The sequence below is a fragment of the Notolabrus celidotus genome, chromosome 23 (assembly GCF_009762535.1).
Source record: "Notolabrus celidotus isolate fNotCel1 chromosome 23, fNotCel1.pri, whole genome shotgun sequence".
Taxonomy (NCBI): Eukaryota; Metazoa; Chordata; class Actinopteri; order Labriformes; family Labridae; genus Notolabrus; species Notolabrus celidotus.
In genome coordinates this window covers 22678236-22697552 of record NC_048294.1, presented here as the reverse complement: position 1 = coordinate 22697552, position 19317 = coordinate 22678236, and the positions used below count along the sequence as shown (strand labels likewise).

Below are 19317 nucleotides of genomic sequence, written 5' to 3'. Positions count from 1 at the left end.
GACGCAGAGCTTTTTACGGTGATGGCGGCAACAACGTCAAACCTCAAATAGTAAACAGACGTCCCCCGGTTGTGTCTTTGTCACTAACGCACACGGGGGTAAAAATCCTCAATGAAGATGAGACAGATGCATGGAGGTGAGGAGAGCTGGTTCACGAAGTACACCTGCTGCAGGTAGGTGACCAAGCTAACACTGAGCCCCTCAATCTATAAATAACAACGTTGTCATGGTCACTTGTCCTGCCTGCCGTCCCCTCTTTTAATCCGTTCTCTGTGCGTGTTTTGTTGTTGAAAAGTGCCGATCAAGTGAGGACTTATGTTTATGTTCCTAGGAAGTGAAATTGATGACAAAACTGATGACGTACAGGGGCTGAGATTAAGGTAATTGGTCAAAGTTGCGAGAAAGTTGCGGTGATTGTATAAAATTGCAAGGCCGCGAAAAAATCGCGCTGATTGGTTGAATTTGCATTGATAGCTGCGATCGCGAAATCGCAACTTCCTGGAGGGACTGAATACTCTATAAACTGATACACAGTAAAACATTTGTTATATCTTTGTTGTAGATTTTAATCAAATCATGCAAATCACCTTAACTTGAGAATTATAAGAATCTACAAACTAAAACTTCACAAAAATCTCATCTTACATTAAAGACCTGCTTCCTGTTAGCACCGTCAGAAATGATGGATTCAAGAAGTTCATCAGAAAACTAAATCCAGATACAAACTAACAAACTGTCTTCAACTTTCACTCAGGAGCAAAAATCTGACTTTACATTTAAATGAAATCATGATTTGATATTTATCGTGATAATTATCAATATCGACTGATATGAAATGTCAATATTGTCCAGCACTATTCATAACATACTATAACCCTTTGAATATGAAATATACGCTCAAAGCAGGGAGAGTTTGGTTTCTATGAACCCGTCACTTCCTTTCAAACATCACAAACTCTGTATCCTGATGTTTGTCGAGACATAAAACCACCAAAGATTCTGCTAAAAGCTTTGTCACATTGAATTTGTGTTGGAACTTTTTGACAAGAAGGTAAATGGGGCCAGTGCAGGTATTTACTGCTGAACATAAATAACTGCAGCTGTGTGTACACATCAATTTCTGGGAAAGCAAAAAAAAAAAACATAATTATTTTTACAGAGTAATTGGATGCCCCCTCCACCTTCCATTGATCTTACTCCTATTTTTTACTCTCCTCAATACTTAACACCTGCCAACTGATGGAGCCGCTCCAATCTTTAATTAGGAGTTTGACCTGACAGCGCTGATCAATAATTCTGATGAATTTTCTGCATGTTTATTCAACGTTTTTTAAATCAGCCATTAAATATTGGAAGAAACCCAGAAGTGGTTTGAGCCAGGCTTTTACCCTCTTTTTTGTTTGTTTTTTTGTCATGGTGTATTTATTGACCTTTCCATACAGACAAAGATCAAATACAACAAAGACAACAGAGAAATAATAAAGAGAAAATCAAACAGAATTAGATACAACTGGCTTCCAGTCACAGGACAGCCAAGAAAAATAATATTGTAAAACAGACACGAAAAACATAAAAAGAAATAAAAATAATGACAGTAACAATAATAAAGAGGATAAATATATAAATAAATAACATGAAAATAAATTTAAAAGTGCACCAGATCACAGAGTTTGTGTTTGTACAAATCCATACCCCTTTTCATGCATCAAACTGCATAGTCAATCGCTTCACATAAGAAATAAAAGACTGCCACACTCTATCACAGGGGTTCCCAAACTTTTCAGCCCATGATCCCCAAAATAAAGGTACCAAAGACTTGGGACCCCCACTGTCCCTCAAAGTGATTTAATGTGGCTTCATTTAGCTGTCTCACACAGGTACCGGCCAGAGGGCTTTCTGTTTTTATGCCCCTAGGCTGTGGAACTCTTTGCCTCTGGACATGAGAACAGCGAGCTCTCTGGGTGTTTTTAAAAGTAAACTTAAGACTTACCTTTTTAATCTAGCTTTTAATGTGGAGTAATTTATTTTAGCCCTGGACTGCATTATCAGTATCATTATTATTATTATTTTTATTATTATTTTATTATTTTATTATCATTTTTATTATTTTTATCATTATTATCTAAACCATTGTTTTAACATGTATTTATTTATCTTATTTATTTATTGTGTTCACCTGATCTCGTTAACTCTACCTTATTTTTAACTTTTATTTCCACTCTTACTTATTTTATTAATTTTACTGTGTTGATTTTCTTTTCTTTTTTAAGTATTTCTTCTTTTTTCATGCCTTCTATAATTCTACCATTTGTCTGTTACTCTGTGAAGCACTTTGGGCTACATGTTTCTATGTATGAAAGGTGCTATATAAATAAAGTTGAGTTGAGTTTAGTTGAGCTGGTCTGCAGAAAATGACCCTACCTATATGAGCATGTGGCTGTGTTTCCTGTGTTTCCTGTGCTGTTATGAATGAACCTTCTGCTACTGATGCTTTTGATAATTCACTGTTCACTAACCCTAAACTTAGGAGTCATCTGGAGAAAAGAAAGGCAGAAAACTCATTACATTTTCTATTTCAAGGTTCTATTTCAAGCTTAGCTACTATTTTTTTAATGATATGTTCTACTGTAATGGGTAAAATGTACTATTTTTAGATACTTACCCAAAAAAAAAAAACATTCTGGAATACATCTCACAACCCCCCACACTTTGGTAACCCCTGCTCTATCCAACTTCTCGGTTGATCTGTAGTGTGCACATTATATTATCTATTTTGAGAAAATGCATGACATCACAAATCCACCTGCTGAAAGTAGAAGGACCGTCACTCTTCCAATTAAAGAAAATGAGACACCTCGCGCAAAGGGTTGAGTATGCGACTCAACTGCACTTTAGTCAGAGTGAGTTCCCCCGATAGCACCCCAAAAAGGCCCAGAAAAGGACAGGGTGTGATAATTTGACCTGTAATCTCTGAGTATACGTCAAATATTGCAGACCAGAATGTTTTGAGGTTTGAACATGACCAAAAGGTGTGAATAAAGCTAGCTGGGGCTTGTTTGCATCTGTCACATATAGGGCTAATACCAGAGAAAATTCTGGAAAGCTTGACCTTTGACATATGGAGGCGGTGAACAATCTTAAACTGAATAAGGTCATGCCTCGCACCAATGTTGAGTGAATTCCTTTAAGTATTTTAGACCATTGACCTTCAGAGATATTGGTTTCCAAGTCACTTTCCCAGTTTTCTTTGATAATTGAAAGAGACGAACCTTCCAAATCAAATATAGTAGCATAAAGTTAGGATATAGTTCAGCTAGCCCCTGGTTTGGTTTCAAGTATTATACCAAGAGCAGTTTTTAATGACATGTGGTGTACCTTTTCTCTCAGCCCTCCTGCCTCTCTTTCATCCACCTCCGCTCATGTCGTCTGTGACTCCAATGATGTTGAGTCCGTCTGCACCGTCATAATTTGATCCATTATCTCACTTTAAGAGAGTCAGGAGAAACAAAATGCTAATCTAGCTGTGTGACATCACACTACTTTAACTATAATTTGTTGTCGAATTTGAGTTTTTATAATTGTTTTCCCCATTATCATCTTACCTTGAGTTATTCTTTAGACATTTATTAATAGTTTTTCTTCCTTTGACAAGGTTGCTCTTCTTTAAGAAAACAAAAAGTATTTCTTAATTGGACAATCTGGCGTTTTAAAGTCACAAACGCAGGGTAAATACAGGGGGGAGAACATTTCTCTAAAGGCACCATAGCAATCCTTTTTAATGAGTTTGAGTCCTAGGAGGAGTTATTTGCGGGGTAGGGAGAAAAAGTGAATGCCAAGAAGTTAGCTGTTACCTGGGAAGTCCTCTTTTGACCTTTAAGGAGTTGTTTTATAAAGAAAAGATGAGCAGTGCGTTCTGAACATCCTTGTTAGTTGTTTTCCTCCACCATCGCAATTAGCAGCTCTGTGTTGAGTCTGCTGCGTGGAGAAGCACTCCTGGAGACGTCTGATGCTAATTGCAGTCTGACTTTTCTATGTCTCCCTGTTTATTATGTCTAATTTTGTTGGGAGTATTTGTTGGTGAGCAGGTGTACTCGAGTGACATTTTGCTTTGGTCTTTGCACTGATGCATCTTTTCTTTCTCTCTCTTTTCTTCCTCTCTCTGCAGGTGACTCATCTCAAGTCGGTAAGTCAGCTTCCTTCTTTACTTTCTGTCAAATGTGTCTGTTCTTTGTGTGGACTCACCTCGCTGCTTTAGCCACTGAGTACTTCCAGCCTGTCTTTATTAGACACAGCAACATTGGATACTCAAAAACAAACCACCAATTATCCCTCTAAGCTTACAACATAATTGGTGCCCAAAATGAACTATGAAGCTTTGATAAAATGCAAACTGTTGACTGAAAATCAGCGTTGAACTCTGTCTTTATCTCCCTCCTATAATTCTTCTATATCTCCTGTTTTCAGTTGTGCATTGCAGCTGTTTGATAATGCCTACAGCATTACCTTTTGTTTGTTTGCACTGTAATTAGGAGTGATTTGCAACTGTTGACTGTGAAAAGACAGAACTGTCAGACTCAATGTTACTCTCAAATTGCATTTATTTTCAATGTAAATGTGAATTTTAAAGGTTTCAGTTAGGGATGGGCATTTCAAGCCAAAATACTATTCGATAATCATTGGCATCTATTCAACGATTATTCAAATAATCACCCCTCTCCCACCCACACACACACACACACACACACACACACAAACACACACACCTGTCCCATTAACAGCTCGTTTGTGTGGCAGTCTCATTAACCAGCAGCAGGGCGAGGTGCTGCTAGTAGCGGGCAGTGACAGCTTCTGTCTCCATCTTTATGTTGGTGTTTCTGTGACGCGGCGTGGCGTGTGTTTACATTTTACAGTCATGCTCAGTCTGTGGAAATACGTGTGAGATTCAGAAACTGAGAAAACTGTTGCAACTGTAGCTAATGTTTTCTTCTTCTTGTGCTATGTAATGCAGTTAGCATTCTTCTTCTTCTGTTTACTAATGCGACTAATAGCAAACAGCATTAAGACGCTCTATAGCCCCCATCTGGCGGGAATACTGTATTACAACCAGGCACTACCAGACCGGTAAAAATGATGACAAATTGTTCTTTTCAAATGAGAAAATAGTCCAAAGTAACTCTTCAATTTTTAGTAAGTGAACGAGTATTCGAAAATCATTGCCCATCCCTAGTTTCAATGACTCTACCCTCCCTAAATGTGGTGTTTTGTGTGGCTGGTAAACATCTCTTTAAATGAGAGACAGGGTCTTCCAGGTTAAGTCTGATTTTTGTAGCGTCTTAAATAAAGGTGCTATAGAACTTTAAAACATGAAAGTCTGGTCTTAAGCTCTCCGGCGTCAGGGCTCCACACTGACTAGCCTACAGCAGCCGGAAAGGGCTCAACACAAGTTTCATGTTTAAAATACAGGAATGAAGGATTAGTATTTGCACATACTTCTTCAGGCAGATGTATGATGAGCAATGTATGTACAAACAGCCGGCTTGAAGGGATATGTGAGTCTTGTTACTGTTAATTTTCTGAAAGCGTTTAAGATCAATTACTTGAAAAGTAGAAATGCTGTCATGTTGAGTCCACAAGGAATGAAATGACCCTCTGTTTTAAAGTATACAAGTGGTATTTACTTAATTCAAATTGAAGTGTTATCTGTTTATCACTATGGTACAGGTCTGAAGTATTTACATTGATACGTTTTACAATACAAATAGTTCCAAGGGCAACTAAGAGTGCAAATGGTAGTAAGCATGTGCTTTAGTGATGGGAAGTTAGGCTTGTTTCAGAGAGCCGGCTCTTTTAACTCGGCCCCCAAAGAAGAGCCGGCTCTTTCGACTCCCGAACGGCTCTTAATTTAGGATCTTTTGTAGCCGTATATTTTACCTTAACTTAACAAAAACTAATGGTTTGTGTTGAAAACCCTTTTACATACTGTGTTTTTATGAGAAGACTTATAATTGACCAATTTGGTGCATTTATTCTGTTGCAAAACCATTCTTACCCTGATCCTAGGGTAAGGATATGATTAGGGATAGGGTTAGGGTTGGGATTAGAGTTAGGGTTAGGGTTAGGGTTATGATTAGGGTTAGGGTTAGGATTAGGGTTAGGGTTAGGATTAGGGTTAGGGTTAGAGTTAGGGTTAGGGTTTGGATTAGGGTTAGGGTTAGGTTAGGATTAGGGATTGGGTTAGAGTTAGGGTTAGGATTAGGGTTAGGGTTAGGGTTAGAGTTAGGGTTAGGGTTAGGATTAGGGTTGGGGTTAGGATTAGGGTTAGGGTTAGGGTTAGGTTAGGGTTAGAGTTAGGGTTAGGATTAGGGTTGGGGTTAGGATTAGGGTTAGGGTTAGAGTTAGGGTTAGGGTTAGGATTAGGGTTGGGGTTAGGATTAGGGTTAGGGTTAGGTTAGGGTTAGGGTTAGGGTTAGGATTAGGGTTAGGGTTAGGATTAGGGTTAGGATTAGGGTTGGGGTTAGGGTTAGGGTTAGGGTTAGGATTAGGGTTAGGGTTAGGATTAGGGTTAGGATTAGGGTTAGGGTTAGGATTAGGGTTAGGGTTAGGGTTAGGGTTAGGATTAGGGTTAGGATTAGGGTTAGGGTTAGGATTAGGGTTAGGGTTAGGATTAGGGTTAGGATTAGGGTTAGGGTTAGGGTTGGGGTTGGGGTTAGGGTTAGGGTTAGGATTAGGGTTAGGATTAGGGTTGGGGTTAGGGTTAGGGTTGGGATTAGGGTTAGGGTTAGGGTTAGAGTTAGGGTTAGGGTTGTGATTAGGGTTATGTGTAGGATCAGGGTTATAATTAGGGTTAGGGTTAGAACCAGAACTAAACTTCAGCCAACAGAACCAGAACCAAACTCAAGCAAACCCAACCAGAACCAAACCAGATCCGAACCAGAACTCTACCAGAACTGAACCAGAACTGAACCAGAACCGATCCAGAACCGTATCAGAACTGAACCAGAACCGAACCAGAAACAAACCTTTCCAAAACCTTTCCAGAACCTTTCCAGAACCGAACCAGAACCGAACCAGAACCGTATCAGAACTGAACCAGTACCGAACCAGAACCGAACCGTACCAGAACCGAACCACAACAGAATCGTACCAGAACCGAACCAGAACCAAACTCAAGCAAACCCAACCAGAACCGAACCAGAACCGAACCAGAACCGAACCAGAACCGAACCAGAACCGAACCAGTACCGAACCGTACCAGAACCGAACCAGAACCAGAACCGAACCAGACCTGAACCAGAACCGAACCAGAACCGAACCGTACCAGAACCGAACCAGTACCGAATCAGAACAAGAACCGAACTAGAACCGAACCAGAACCGAACCAGACCTGAACCAGAACCGAACCAGAACCGAACCGTACCAGAACCGAACCAGTACCGAACCAGAACCAGAACCGAACTAGAACCGAACCAGAACCATACCAGTACCGTACCAGTACCGAACCAGAACCGAACAAGAACCGAACTCAAGCAAACAGAACCAGAACCAAACTGGAGCAAACACTATTAATGTCCTCAGAGCTGGGGCTGAGCACTGTGAGAGCTAAGCTGGCTCTTCAGATTCACTATAAAGCATCCACTCTCAGAGCCGCAGCTTTTGATCATGACACATCACTAATGTGTTTAATCTGTGTTACAATTATGAGGGGGCCATGGACAATTGTCTCACCTGTAAGGGGTCCCTGGCTCCAAAAAGTTTGAGAACCCCTGCTGTAGCTAGTAGGAGTGCAAACTACCGATAGTGAAAACAAACGGAACAAAAAGAGCGACACAGCTGCACAGAAACTCCACGTTGTAGACATCGCTGATCATAATAGACATCACCATGCAGGAAGACAGTTTACATTTCTTTAAATCTCTGAGAGATCTTCAAATACAGAGAGCGTCTTTACACCGGTGCGATTTTTTCAGAGTTTACGGTAACTCAAATAAAAAAACGTGACATTTGCTTTGTTTTATATCGACCACTTAGCAGGATGAATATCATGATTAAGCAGGTATATTTTGAGTTTGAGTTGAGTTGAGAAACATTTGTGGACATTTTTGTCATTCAGATCTATTTAGGTCATTAATGCACTGATCCTCTGATCATTATTATTATTTAATTATTTCAGTAAGGCAGCTTCCTGATTCCTTTGCAGGTTATTTTGTTTTTTTCTTAGCTCATTTTATATTTTTTGAGAAAAGAGAAAGCTGAGATGTTGCCCATCATTGTTACTTGGTTGCACTAATAAAGTGAAGTGCTGTACATCTGTGGTTGCATTATTCTATTATCAATTTGCCATCATTTTTAAGTATGTAAGAGATGATTTCATTGATAGCCATAGACTACATGTCTTTCAATGTAGACTTCCACTGAGAGGAACATATTAGACTATTTAGGAACTAAATTAGGAACTAAATTTAGACGGTCATACCAGCTTGATCATCAATGAAAATGTCCTGGAAATGTCCTGGAAAATGATCTCTGGAAAAGAGTGGGAACCCTGAGTAAGTCCCAAGCCATCCCCTCCCTACCCTTCTGTACTTAGGAACATTTTAGTATTATATTTTTGGGGAACTTCTTACTTTTACTCCATTTGAAAGACAAATATCAAACGTTTTACTCCACTTCATTTCTATCAGTGCTCTAGTTACTCACTACTTTATCTTTGAAGTCAGCTGATGAGTCTTCTTTTCTGAAATCAGATCCCAAAGACTGTAAACTGTTGGTGTCCTTGTGTTTGGTTTGTCTCAGTGGTGTAGCCGTACCTGGGTTGAGCGTAGATCAAACGTTCTTCAGATCAGTGCGTTCATTTAGTCGTGGTGATGATGGCTATGACTGAGAAGGATGATGATTCTCTACCTGAGCAACACGGCCATATTTTAAACCCACGTTTGAGGTGTTTAAATAAAGAATGATTGTTTGTATTGTTGTAAATCTCTGATCTGTTTACCACACAAACTTCATCACAGCCTCCAAAACATCAGCATCTAACCTGAGAAAGCATGTGGAGGTCTTGAGCTAACACACTGCTTTGATTCCAGAGGAACATTGGAAACTTGTCTGTGCTTGTAGTAACTTAGTTTAGATTTCATGGTAGACTTTTTAGATATGAAATCATGTTTTCTAGATAAACAGAACGGAGCAGAATGTACACCCATGCATTCTTGACTGACCTCATGCTTTGTGAAAATATGTTTAGAGATATTTTAAAAAGTACTTTGAATACTTCAGTATTTTTAAAAGAAAGTACTCTGACTTTAAAAACTACTGATTATGACTTTAATTCAAGTCATAATCTGACTGAACAACTTTCACTTGCATTGGAGTAATGTTTGACCAGGAGGATCTTTGACTTAAGTAATGAAGATGTGGACTATGTCCAGCACTGCCCGATAAACAGCATGCACAGTGACAGTTATGGAAGCCAGTCCCTACCTGTTTAAATAATAATGTGCTGTGCTACTTTGTAAGAATGCACTGACGCGTTTTATGCACCCAGAACTCAACAAATTCCTCCTCTGTCAGATTCTGATGATTGTAAAAGTGCCTTGTGTACTGCTTCAGATTCCGAGGTATGGATTCCAGCAAATAACTTGCGCTGATATATGAATGCTGTTTGCAGTTATTTTTTCCATAGCCTCAAGTGGATTGTAATGCTGCCCCCATCAGACTTTCAATCAGAGTGCCTGAATGTGTCTCACGTTTGAATGAGGCTTTTGGTAACAATTCAGCCGTACACTCCGTATCCCTTCTAATATAAATGGCTCACTTTCTTTCAGCTCTTCCACGCACTGCACTACATTTTCAAAGCGGCCTTCCTATTCCTGTAACTTATGAGAGGGGAATACAAAGCTATGGCCATCTTCCAACTCATCCTCTCTGCGTGGTGTGTTCAGGGCCTCACGTTCTCTGGACCATTAAGTCATTTATAAAAACGCAGCACGGAGGCTTTATCTGTAAATATGCTGACATGTCACAGTACGCTGGCTTTCCATCAGCATATCATTTGGAATCAGCGGGTGTGGAAGACATGAGTGAGGGATAGGACTTGAGTAGGAGGGGGGGGAAGAGAGCAGAGATGGACAGACTAATGGGACGTATCAAGACCTCACATAAACAGTAAGAAAAGCAGATGAGTGGAGTTTAAAAGTTAGCACTTTGCAGCTGCAGACTCCTGCTTTAGTGATGTGTCAGTGTTATCGCTCGCCTCCTAATAATTAGCTTTGTCTCGCTGCAGCACCTACTGTGCATTTGGAATTGCAAACAGTAATCTACAGCACAGCAGAATGTGAGGAATTTAATGAGAAAAACATGCAGTCGTTCTCAGACAGTCATGATAAAAATGTTTTGAACCAATCCCATGGAGGAAAGTCTCTCCTCTAAGCTGCAATAATTCAAGCATGTCTCTGCATCCTTACATGTAAATAGTTTTGTGTGTGTGGGTTTGACAAGCTTTGTCCAGCGAGTGTTTGGCTCAGAGATCTGATGTCCTCTGAATACTAATGTGACATTTTGTCTGTCTGTCTGCTGCAGCTTTGAAAGCGGGAGGGTGGGAACTGGGGGTTTGGTGAGGGGCTTGTTCACCCCTAGGTGCAGGGAGAGTAGGGACAGATGCTGAAATGCTACACCCGTTTCGCACCTCCCTGGCAAGAATCAAGATCCACAGAGGGGGAGGAATAAAAAAGTAATTAAAATTTGATCGGAGAGGCAAGTGCAAATTGAGTTTCATCTTCATCACGACCAACGGGCAAAGAAGAGGGAGATAATTCACTTTTGCATTTGTTATACAAGTTATATTAGTCCTCAGTCCAACATGGCTTCTGCATGCGTGCACAGATTGTCTTCCTTTGAGAAATAATAGACACGCCTGGAATCAAATGTTTCTGAGCAGCTTATTGTTAGGTACCAAGCAGTAAGGCACAAGACACAGGTAAATGTTTAAAGAAGTGGGTTTTTATTTTACCCAGATGAAGCAAACCAAATTCACAAACCAGAATTATAAGAACTAAGCCTATAAAAGAGGTCAACTTAACATAACTGAATTTAACACAACAAAATGTAAGGTGTGAACTAAACAAACAGACCTCAAACAATGAGGCAAAAGGGACTTATATAGTGGTTGGGCCAAACCAAGTTTAACTCAAGGGGTGAACAAAATTGACACTTACTTAAAATACTTAAGTAATACTAACTAAGCCCAAACCCCCCCATGACATCAAGCCCATGGACTGCTCCACTCAGCTGGCTTCAGCATAAAAGTCCTTTCCACCCTTGGCCATGCCTTTTGTTCAACCAAGGAAGTGCCATTCCCCCACAGTGAGGTAACTCACTGTGTGGCTCCAGCCATCACACTTATACTTTGTGTTTGATTATCTCGGATACATTCACATCAAATAAATGCATACGTGCTTTAATTATTAACAGGTGAGCTAGTTTTAAGGTCTGCATTACAATGCTTTTACAATTAAGGCATTTAGTTGTTTACAAAGAGAGTGTCTTGGAGTTTTCTTGGGATTTGATGTTCACGTTTCTCTACTGAGTACCCCTGCCTTTGCTCATTTCCTCAATGTCCTATCGTTGTACTTTCCTTCTCAGGACTTTGCAACAGTTTGGTTTTGCATTGCAGCAGCAAGTCTCAATGAAGGATGCCATGCCTTGAAGTCACTTTGAGATATGAGCCACAATGTTACACTGTGACTTTTTGTTTCTGTCATGTCATGAACACGGGCCCAAAATGAGTCTCCATCTACCCAATGACGGCTGTAGATCCATCTGTCTTCCTTCATTCTTGAGTGTGAGCTAGATTCATGATACTGAGTCCCACCAATAAGAACTGAACCATTTCAAAAATTAATTTGTGCCTACACCAAAACTTTCCCTGGGCTGTGCTGTAGTGTCATGGTGTTCTTTTTACCTGGTAATAATGTGTTTTATGAGGAACAGATGCAGTATGAGTGATGTAGTTCTGCAGTTGACAGTCTGTGCCTCTCAGTTTATTGGTGGATTTGGGTTTGTTTTTATTTGTGTTATTTATTAATACTTCTGTGGAGGCAGCTAAACAGATGCAAGACTCAAGTCAAAGACTAACTTCCCTAAGAGGACAGAATATTGTATTGCAGCGATTCCCAAACTGGAGGGTTGGATCTCAAAGGGGGCCCTTGAGTTAGGATGGGGGGTGCATGGTTAAGCACACCTTTCTGCACTGCTAGCAAAGCATGAAAGGACTCCCTGGTAAAAAAAAAATAAGGCTGATAATGACTCTACACCAAACATCACACCTTCTAAAACAAATACATGAAATGATGAAGGGTAATACCTCATCTTTAGCTTCACCTCCACCAACAGTGAGCCACCTATACATGAATATTTTGCAAGTTGCATATTGCTGTGTCACTTGTAATTGCTTCCTCCGTAATGGTGTTTTTTTTTTAGTTGGATTGGAAGTGCAGCTCTATATTTTTTGCAAAAAAATGCTCTGATTAATTCTAAAGACACTGACATTTGTCAGCAAATGACGTGTCTGATCATGTGTTTTCATGTAAATGTTAAAGCTATGTGACACTTAACTTAGTTTAGCATTTTGAGCTTTTTATGCAAAGTTGAGCATAAATGACAGAGAACCCTGCAGCACCCTGTTGTCCTCAACCATAACTGACAATTGCATCACCAACTTTGTCTCAAAGACTTTGTTGACTCTCAATAACAAACACGATGGTGAAATGGATCATATTCCTCCAGATTTGGAACAGTAATTTAAAATGCTTTCAGCTCTTGTTGGTGCAGTGTGCATGCTTTTACATCATTCCCCTGAGAATTGTCAAATTGAATGCAAGCTGCTCCAAATTCCCATTGGAACGAATGTCAGAACGAGCCTCACATCAGCCAACGATTTTGACAAACTCTTCTGCAGAATACATCACTTCTGGAAGTAAATATTGATGTTTTTTTTAGACATTCAAGTTATTTTTTCTGAGCTTATGCGGCAGGTAGTGGCAGAGGTAATTGTTGTCCTTAGATGTAAAGGCTGGCAGGCAAACTACAAGCAGAGATCCTTATCCTATTACTGAGTTTCATTCCGACTCCATAAAACGGCATTGGCAGAGACAGAGACATCTTTCTGTCTGTCATCTCTAGTCTGTCTCTCTGAAGCCTTGTTCTCCTCAGCTCAGATGATTAGCATCTCTCTGTCCCGTTTTTCTCTCTCTCTCCCTCCCTTGAATGCCAATTGCGGGCGAGTCAGAGCCAGTAGAAGTCTCTTCAAGCTGCAGTGGGATTGGCCTGCACACCACATATGGCACCAAAAGTGCTTAGTAAACCGCGCAGCTTGAATTTGGAGACGAAAATGAGGGATCTGTTTTGGGTGGAGGACGGCACTTAGTAGACCATATTGTTACGTCTTCAAAATCCCTCATCCAGAATATTAAAAGTTGGAAAAACCTTTGTGAAATGTGTCAATGCTGGAGCTCTTTTCCATTTCTGTCATAGTTATTTACACAACTCCCAAAGTCTAACATTTTTTATTGACTCACAGTTGGGAAATTCATTCTGACACAGTTTTTATTCTGATCTAATACAGGCATGAAGGAAAAGCCCCGCTACAAACGAAACACTTCATAACTTTCCTAATTTATGACTTTCTTTCATCACCTTGATCATTAAAACCCTGCTCACTGAGCCAATGTTCTGTTTGATAGCAGCGACCTGGCTACTTAATTGAACAAGTCTTCCACAACGACCACAAACGGGAGGACCAAGACTATAAAAACACTCCATTATCCCTGGAAATGCAACCAGTACTTAAGTTATTTTCCCTGCCTGGTGATAAACACCACAGCCTTGCAAGAGCTCAACAAAACTGCCCTACAACAACATAACAAAAGAGCCTGTGGCCACATTTACATACTAGAGGAGGACCATAATGAGATAGCTACCTGAGATAATTACTACTCAAGGCGTCCGGCTCTTATCCTCTACCACAGGGAACCAGTTTAACTCGCTACAATTAAGCGGCCACTCATTTGCTCCATTTGAGGCGCCGTTTATGCCATTTTCTGCTCCACTGTGTCTGAACAGTACTGTTGCTTAAATAGTGGAAACCTGGAGCTGCTTATATGGAAGAATGCATGGAAATATAGATTCACAGATTGGAAAATATTAGACCGTCATGCAGAAGTAATAATACTTTATCTTGTACAGGCTAATAGAACACACTTGCGCTGCTATTGTGAGACTCTTGCTCCAATTTAATCTGAGTTATCTCCCCGGTACTGATATGCATCTCACATTTAGACTTCATCCTGATCTAATTTTGCTGTGTTACATTTACAGCTGTTGGTCAAATGCATCTCTCCCTTACATAACTGTTCCTCCTGTAGTTGTCAGTCAACACCATGCCTCGCTCGTTGCAAACCTGACATGAACCTATTTGACAGGGAGGATATTTTTACATCCACCTTCCTCTTGGTTTTCTGTCTGTTTCCTCCTCACAGTATGCTGCCTTTTTAGTCACAGTGTTTGTTTCTGTCTGGTTAGAGCTGGTCTAGATGATAGGTCTGAAAACCCCTTGTCAGAATAAAGGATGGTGGAAGCCAGAATTAGAAATAATCCTCCACTTACTACATTGTTTTTCATTTTTCTGTCTTTTGTGACGACTTTTCTTGAAGTGTTTTCAAATGCTGCATTTCCATAGAATCTGTTTTACCTAAGCTTAAAGTCTCTATGAGGAACTGAACACGGTCTGACCCTTTTGTTCTCAAAGAGCAGTGAAGCATTCACAGCCTAATCATTAAATCCTGTTCATATTCATTTTGCTCTTTCAAAGCCTTGTTGTAGTTTCTCTGTTTGAAACAATACTTCAACAGAGTGCAAACCTGCTTTAGTATCAGCCACGAGGACGAAACATTAACGAAACAAAAACACCTCCTCTTGATTTCTAACTTATTTTAATGGACTTCAGTGTGATATTGACTTAGCCTTTTTAGCAGAAAATCCAATCCCAAAGAAGGCGCTAACTAACCAGCTGAATGCTAATAATCCCATTTAATGGTGTAGGTTATAAAGAGGAGTCAATACAAGAGTGAGACTATTTCAGAACCAGTTAAAAACTCCTCACAGTGACTTGAAGGTCAGAAAACCACAAAAGTGATCAAATTAAATTCTTGAAAAAGCATCCCCAGAAAGTCACACCATTTTTTAGTTCTCTAAATCAAAATCAAAAGTGATAATAAAGCAAAATATTTACACATCTCTAAAAGATCTGAGGCACTCACGGTGTCATTCATTAGCCTTTAATTTTCAGTGCTACAGAGTCCTTGTGAAAATGAAGGGTTAATTTGCAAAAACAGATAACTCATTTTTTTTTTTTTTATTCAAAATGTTTCAAAAAACATATTTTTCTATTACTAGCTTGAAGTATTATCAATCACCTGAAGTTGTGTGGCTTTGACTGAGTAAATATGACATTTCTAATTAGAGGTATCTTAAAAAATGTCACTTTATTAAAAATGTATAATACATTTTTTTTTTTTTTTGTGACAGTTTTTTAAAATGTATAAAACAGAGTTATCTGTCTTTGCAAATTAACTCTTCAAATATGCCCGTGCGCATCTGATTGGCTACCCAGCTGCTTCTTATCAAGGTTAACGAGCTGTCACATGATCAGTGTGGTCACATGCTCAACAGGTAAACTTCAAGGATAAACATATTTGAGCAGAGGGAACTTTAAGATAAGATAAATAAGAGATAAGATATACATAATGGGTCCTCCATTGGGGGAAATTCTTTTGTTACAGCAGCTTACAACACAGGACAGGGGATAAATACAATGCACTAAAAAAGTTAAAAATATAATAACAATAATAATAGCAATGATAAAGGTAAAATATAATATAATAAGATAAAATAAAATATAATAAATTATTATTATTATTATTATTATTATTATTATTATTATTATTATTATTGCATACTGATTTGGTCAAAATTCAGTATGTAGTAAGTTGATTTCCATATAAACCACTTCTTAACTTTTTAAATCATAAGTGATGCTAAAGAAGCAGTTTATCTATCAGCTTGGCCGTTGTTTACTTCCGCTTTCCCAATCTGGAAATCCAGTGACACCTGACCCAGCATCCTGCAGACCAGATCCAACAGTACATACTACAGACTACCTTCAAACGCAGTATGCAGTGCTTACTGCATACTACATTTGTGGGTAGTATGTAGCAGGTGGTTTGGAAAACAGCCACAGATTCAAAAACTATGACAATGAAAGAAAAGGAGAAAAATCTATTTTTACAAATTCATAATAAAAGAGGACACATGAGGAAAGACATTCTTTATTTTGTGTAAGTTATTCAAACTTGGACTCAATTTCAAGTTGTGTCATACTCATTTGATGAATACAGTGAAATGATGTTTGTGTCTCACTCACTAAAAATATGACATTGCCTACACCGGTATGTTTTGCATGTCTTGTTTGTTTGTTTTTATTTTTGGAGTATCTTCAAATACTTCACATATCTGAATTTGGACATCATTTGTGTCAGTTATTCTCTCACTATTACATTTTTAGACCACATTAAAAGGATTGTGCGAGCAGCCATCTCCCTGAGGCCAGAGCACAGGCGGCATGATTACGTGATGACATCATCGAGCATGATTACATGAGGACATCATCGAGTATACAGAGGACTAATAAGACTGAGACAGCCACTTATAGGTTAATAGTGTATCTTAAACATGATTATGTAAATAAAGATTGCACACCTCCTCATAGGTTAATGCTAGAGGGCGAACGATTGCATGACCGACCCTTTATTCCAGAGTGTGGAACCATAAACTTCTGCGTGTTTATTAAAGGTGGTTGTGATGGAGCTTAGAAATGACATCATTAACACTAATGATCATAAATCCTGACTTGTAAAATGTTTATGTTGCTGACAGTGAGCTGCTCTGCTGACTTTCTGCCTGTTTTGGATGCTGGAGAACCCCCTGACATGACAATCAGTCAAACCTGCCTCCGTTATATTTCATCTCTGTCTCGCCTCAAACGAATAAATTAAACTGTAATATCTTGACTGCTGAGAAATTGCGTTGGATTGTTATAAATGACTGTGTGTTGATAGTGTGTGATTGTTGGGCTTAGTGTATTCAGCTGAGCAGAATTAGACTACACACTAGGAATGAGAGATGGAGACTTCTGCTAGATCTTCATCTGTTTCAGCGTGTGAAGATTAACGGCATCGGCTTCCATTAGCCTCAGAGTAATTGTTGAGACAGCGATGAGCAGTCTGCAGCTCTAATCCTCAAATCAAAGAGAAGTTGCACAGACGCCCAACACTCAGGTTTGATTTCCTTTGCTGAAAAATGTGACTAAATCTTGTTCAGACATCACTGCGCAGAGACTCACTTCCTGACTAATTAGCATGAATTGTGTTCTTGATTTGAAGGGCGGTGTCTCTAAAAACAGAGCTGTAAATGCAAAGTAACCTGTGTGTAAGTACATACAAGTTCTCAGGGGTTCTCAGGATGCTTTATCTCTCTAAAAGGCTGCAACATAATGTACACTGGGAGGAAAACCTCCCTCTCCTGGGAGAGCGAGATTGTGTTTAAAGGTAGTTTGAAGGAAAACTCAGAGAGAAGCAGTATACAGAGATAAAAGGTTCAGGGAGAACAAAGCGTTTCAAGGAGGTGATGTCAGTGTGTGAGAGCTGTTTTTTCGGCATACAGGCAGTCTTCTATAACCGATGCAGAAATGTGAAGAATAATTCATTTTCTCAGGACATCAGTACAGTTCACTTCCCCATATTGACCTTAAATCCTATGTTGTAGGTAACACTTGTTTCTTCAACAGACAGTTAAAATACAGAATCTGTGGGCAGGTGACTTTTTTTAAAATTAGTATCATTTAGCTTTTCAGCAGGCTTTGGTTATATGCAGGGAAGCAGTGTGTGTGGAGAGTAAATGATAGTATAAAGCAGCAGCATAATGACATGTGCATGGAAGAGTAGGTAACAGTTCACTCCAGGACATAATCTCTTCAACTCCACTTGTGTTTCTCAAGCTGATAGTTGGACTCAAGTGGCAACTTCCAGTGTTTGAAATTGAAGGAGGCTTAAGGCCTGAATCAGCTCCACATCTTTGCCTGTTCATAGACTGATGGAAAGTTAGTTGAGTCAGGATTTCATATATGGTGGCTGCAAGTTTTGAGCGTCACAACACCTTCTCATATATACTCGTCGGGGGGAAAACAATCCTTTCCCTCTTTTTTTAAGTTCATTTGTAGAACAGAAGGGCACACAGCAGCTTCTCGTTGTGGATCTTGTTTTGTTTTTTTGCAAACTGGGTGTGACATTTTCTGGGATTTAGGCTGTATCTATGGGTGACATCACTGAGTCAACATCTGTGTTTTATACAGTTTACCTGCAGTGGTAAGTAGGGGTGACCCCGATTATGGATTTGCTTAGTCGAATCCATAGACTGTAAATAAAATGGACAGCATTGCTCCGCCTCTTCCTGTTGTACGGTTCTGAAGCCAAAAAATCCCTCTCCTGGGCGCAGCCATTGTGCAGCCAGAGCCTGTGAAGCCACTGTAATAAGCTCACAAGCATAACGTCACAAGATGCACATATCAAAACAGCATACGGATGTGAGAAATATTCGTACAACGTGTATTTATTTTTTAAAGTTTGACTGAGATGGATTTTTTTACCTATACTGCAGCCAGCCACCAGGGGGCAGTCACACTGCTGAAAGCTTCACCACGAGGGCCGTATCCAGCATCCATCCATCCATCCATCCATCCATCCATCCATCCATCCATCCATTATCTTGACCGCTTATCCCGTTAGGGGTCACAGGGGGCTGGAGCCTATCCCAGTTGGCTTCGGGCGGAAGGCAGGGTACACCCTGGACAGGTCGCCAACCAAACACAGGGCTAACACAGAGACAGACAACCATGCACACACTCACACCTACGGGCAATTTAGAGTGATCAATCAACCTGAGCATGTTTTTGGATTGTGGGAGGAAGCCGGAGTACCCGGAGAGAACCCACGCATGCACAGGGAGAACATGCAAACTCCACACAGAAAGGCACCCGCCCAGCCGGGGGTTTCGAACCAGGAACCTTCTAACTGTGAGGCAACAGAACTACCCACTGCACCACCGTGCAGCCCCCGTATCAGGCATGCTTGGTCGAATCTGATTCGTCAGATTTTGCCTGTAGTTGACGAAAAGTCAAATGCTTGTTTTTTCCTTCATGACCCATGGTGC

The 19317-nt window shown here is 39.9% G+C and overlaps 1 protein-coding gene across 1 annotated transcript in view; it reads left to right on the top strand.

Annotated features, from left to right (window-relative positions):
• nrxn2b (neurexin 2b) overlaps positions 1-19317 on the top strand; it is a 1139450-nt gene that overhangs the window by 359519 nt on the left and 760614 nt on the right. Inside the window, exon 6 of the mRNA XM_034676291.1 lies at positions 4166-4183. Coding sequence (XP_034532182.1) covers positions 4166-4183 — 18 coding nt within the window. The remainder of the gene's footprint in view (positions 1-4165; positions 4184-19317) is intronic.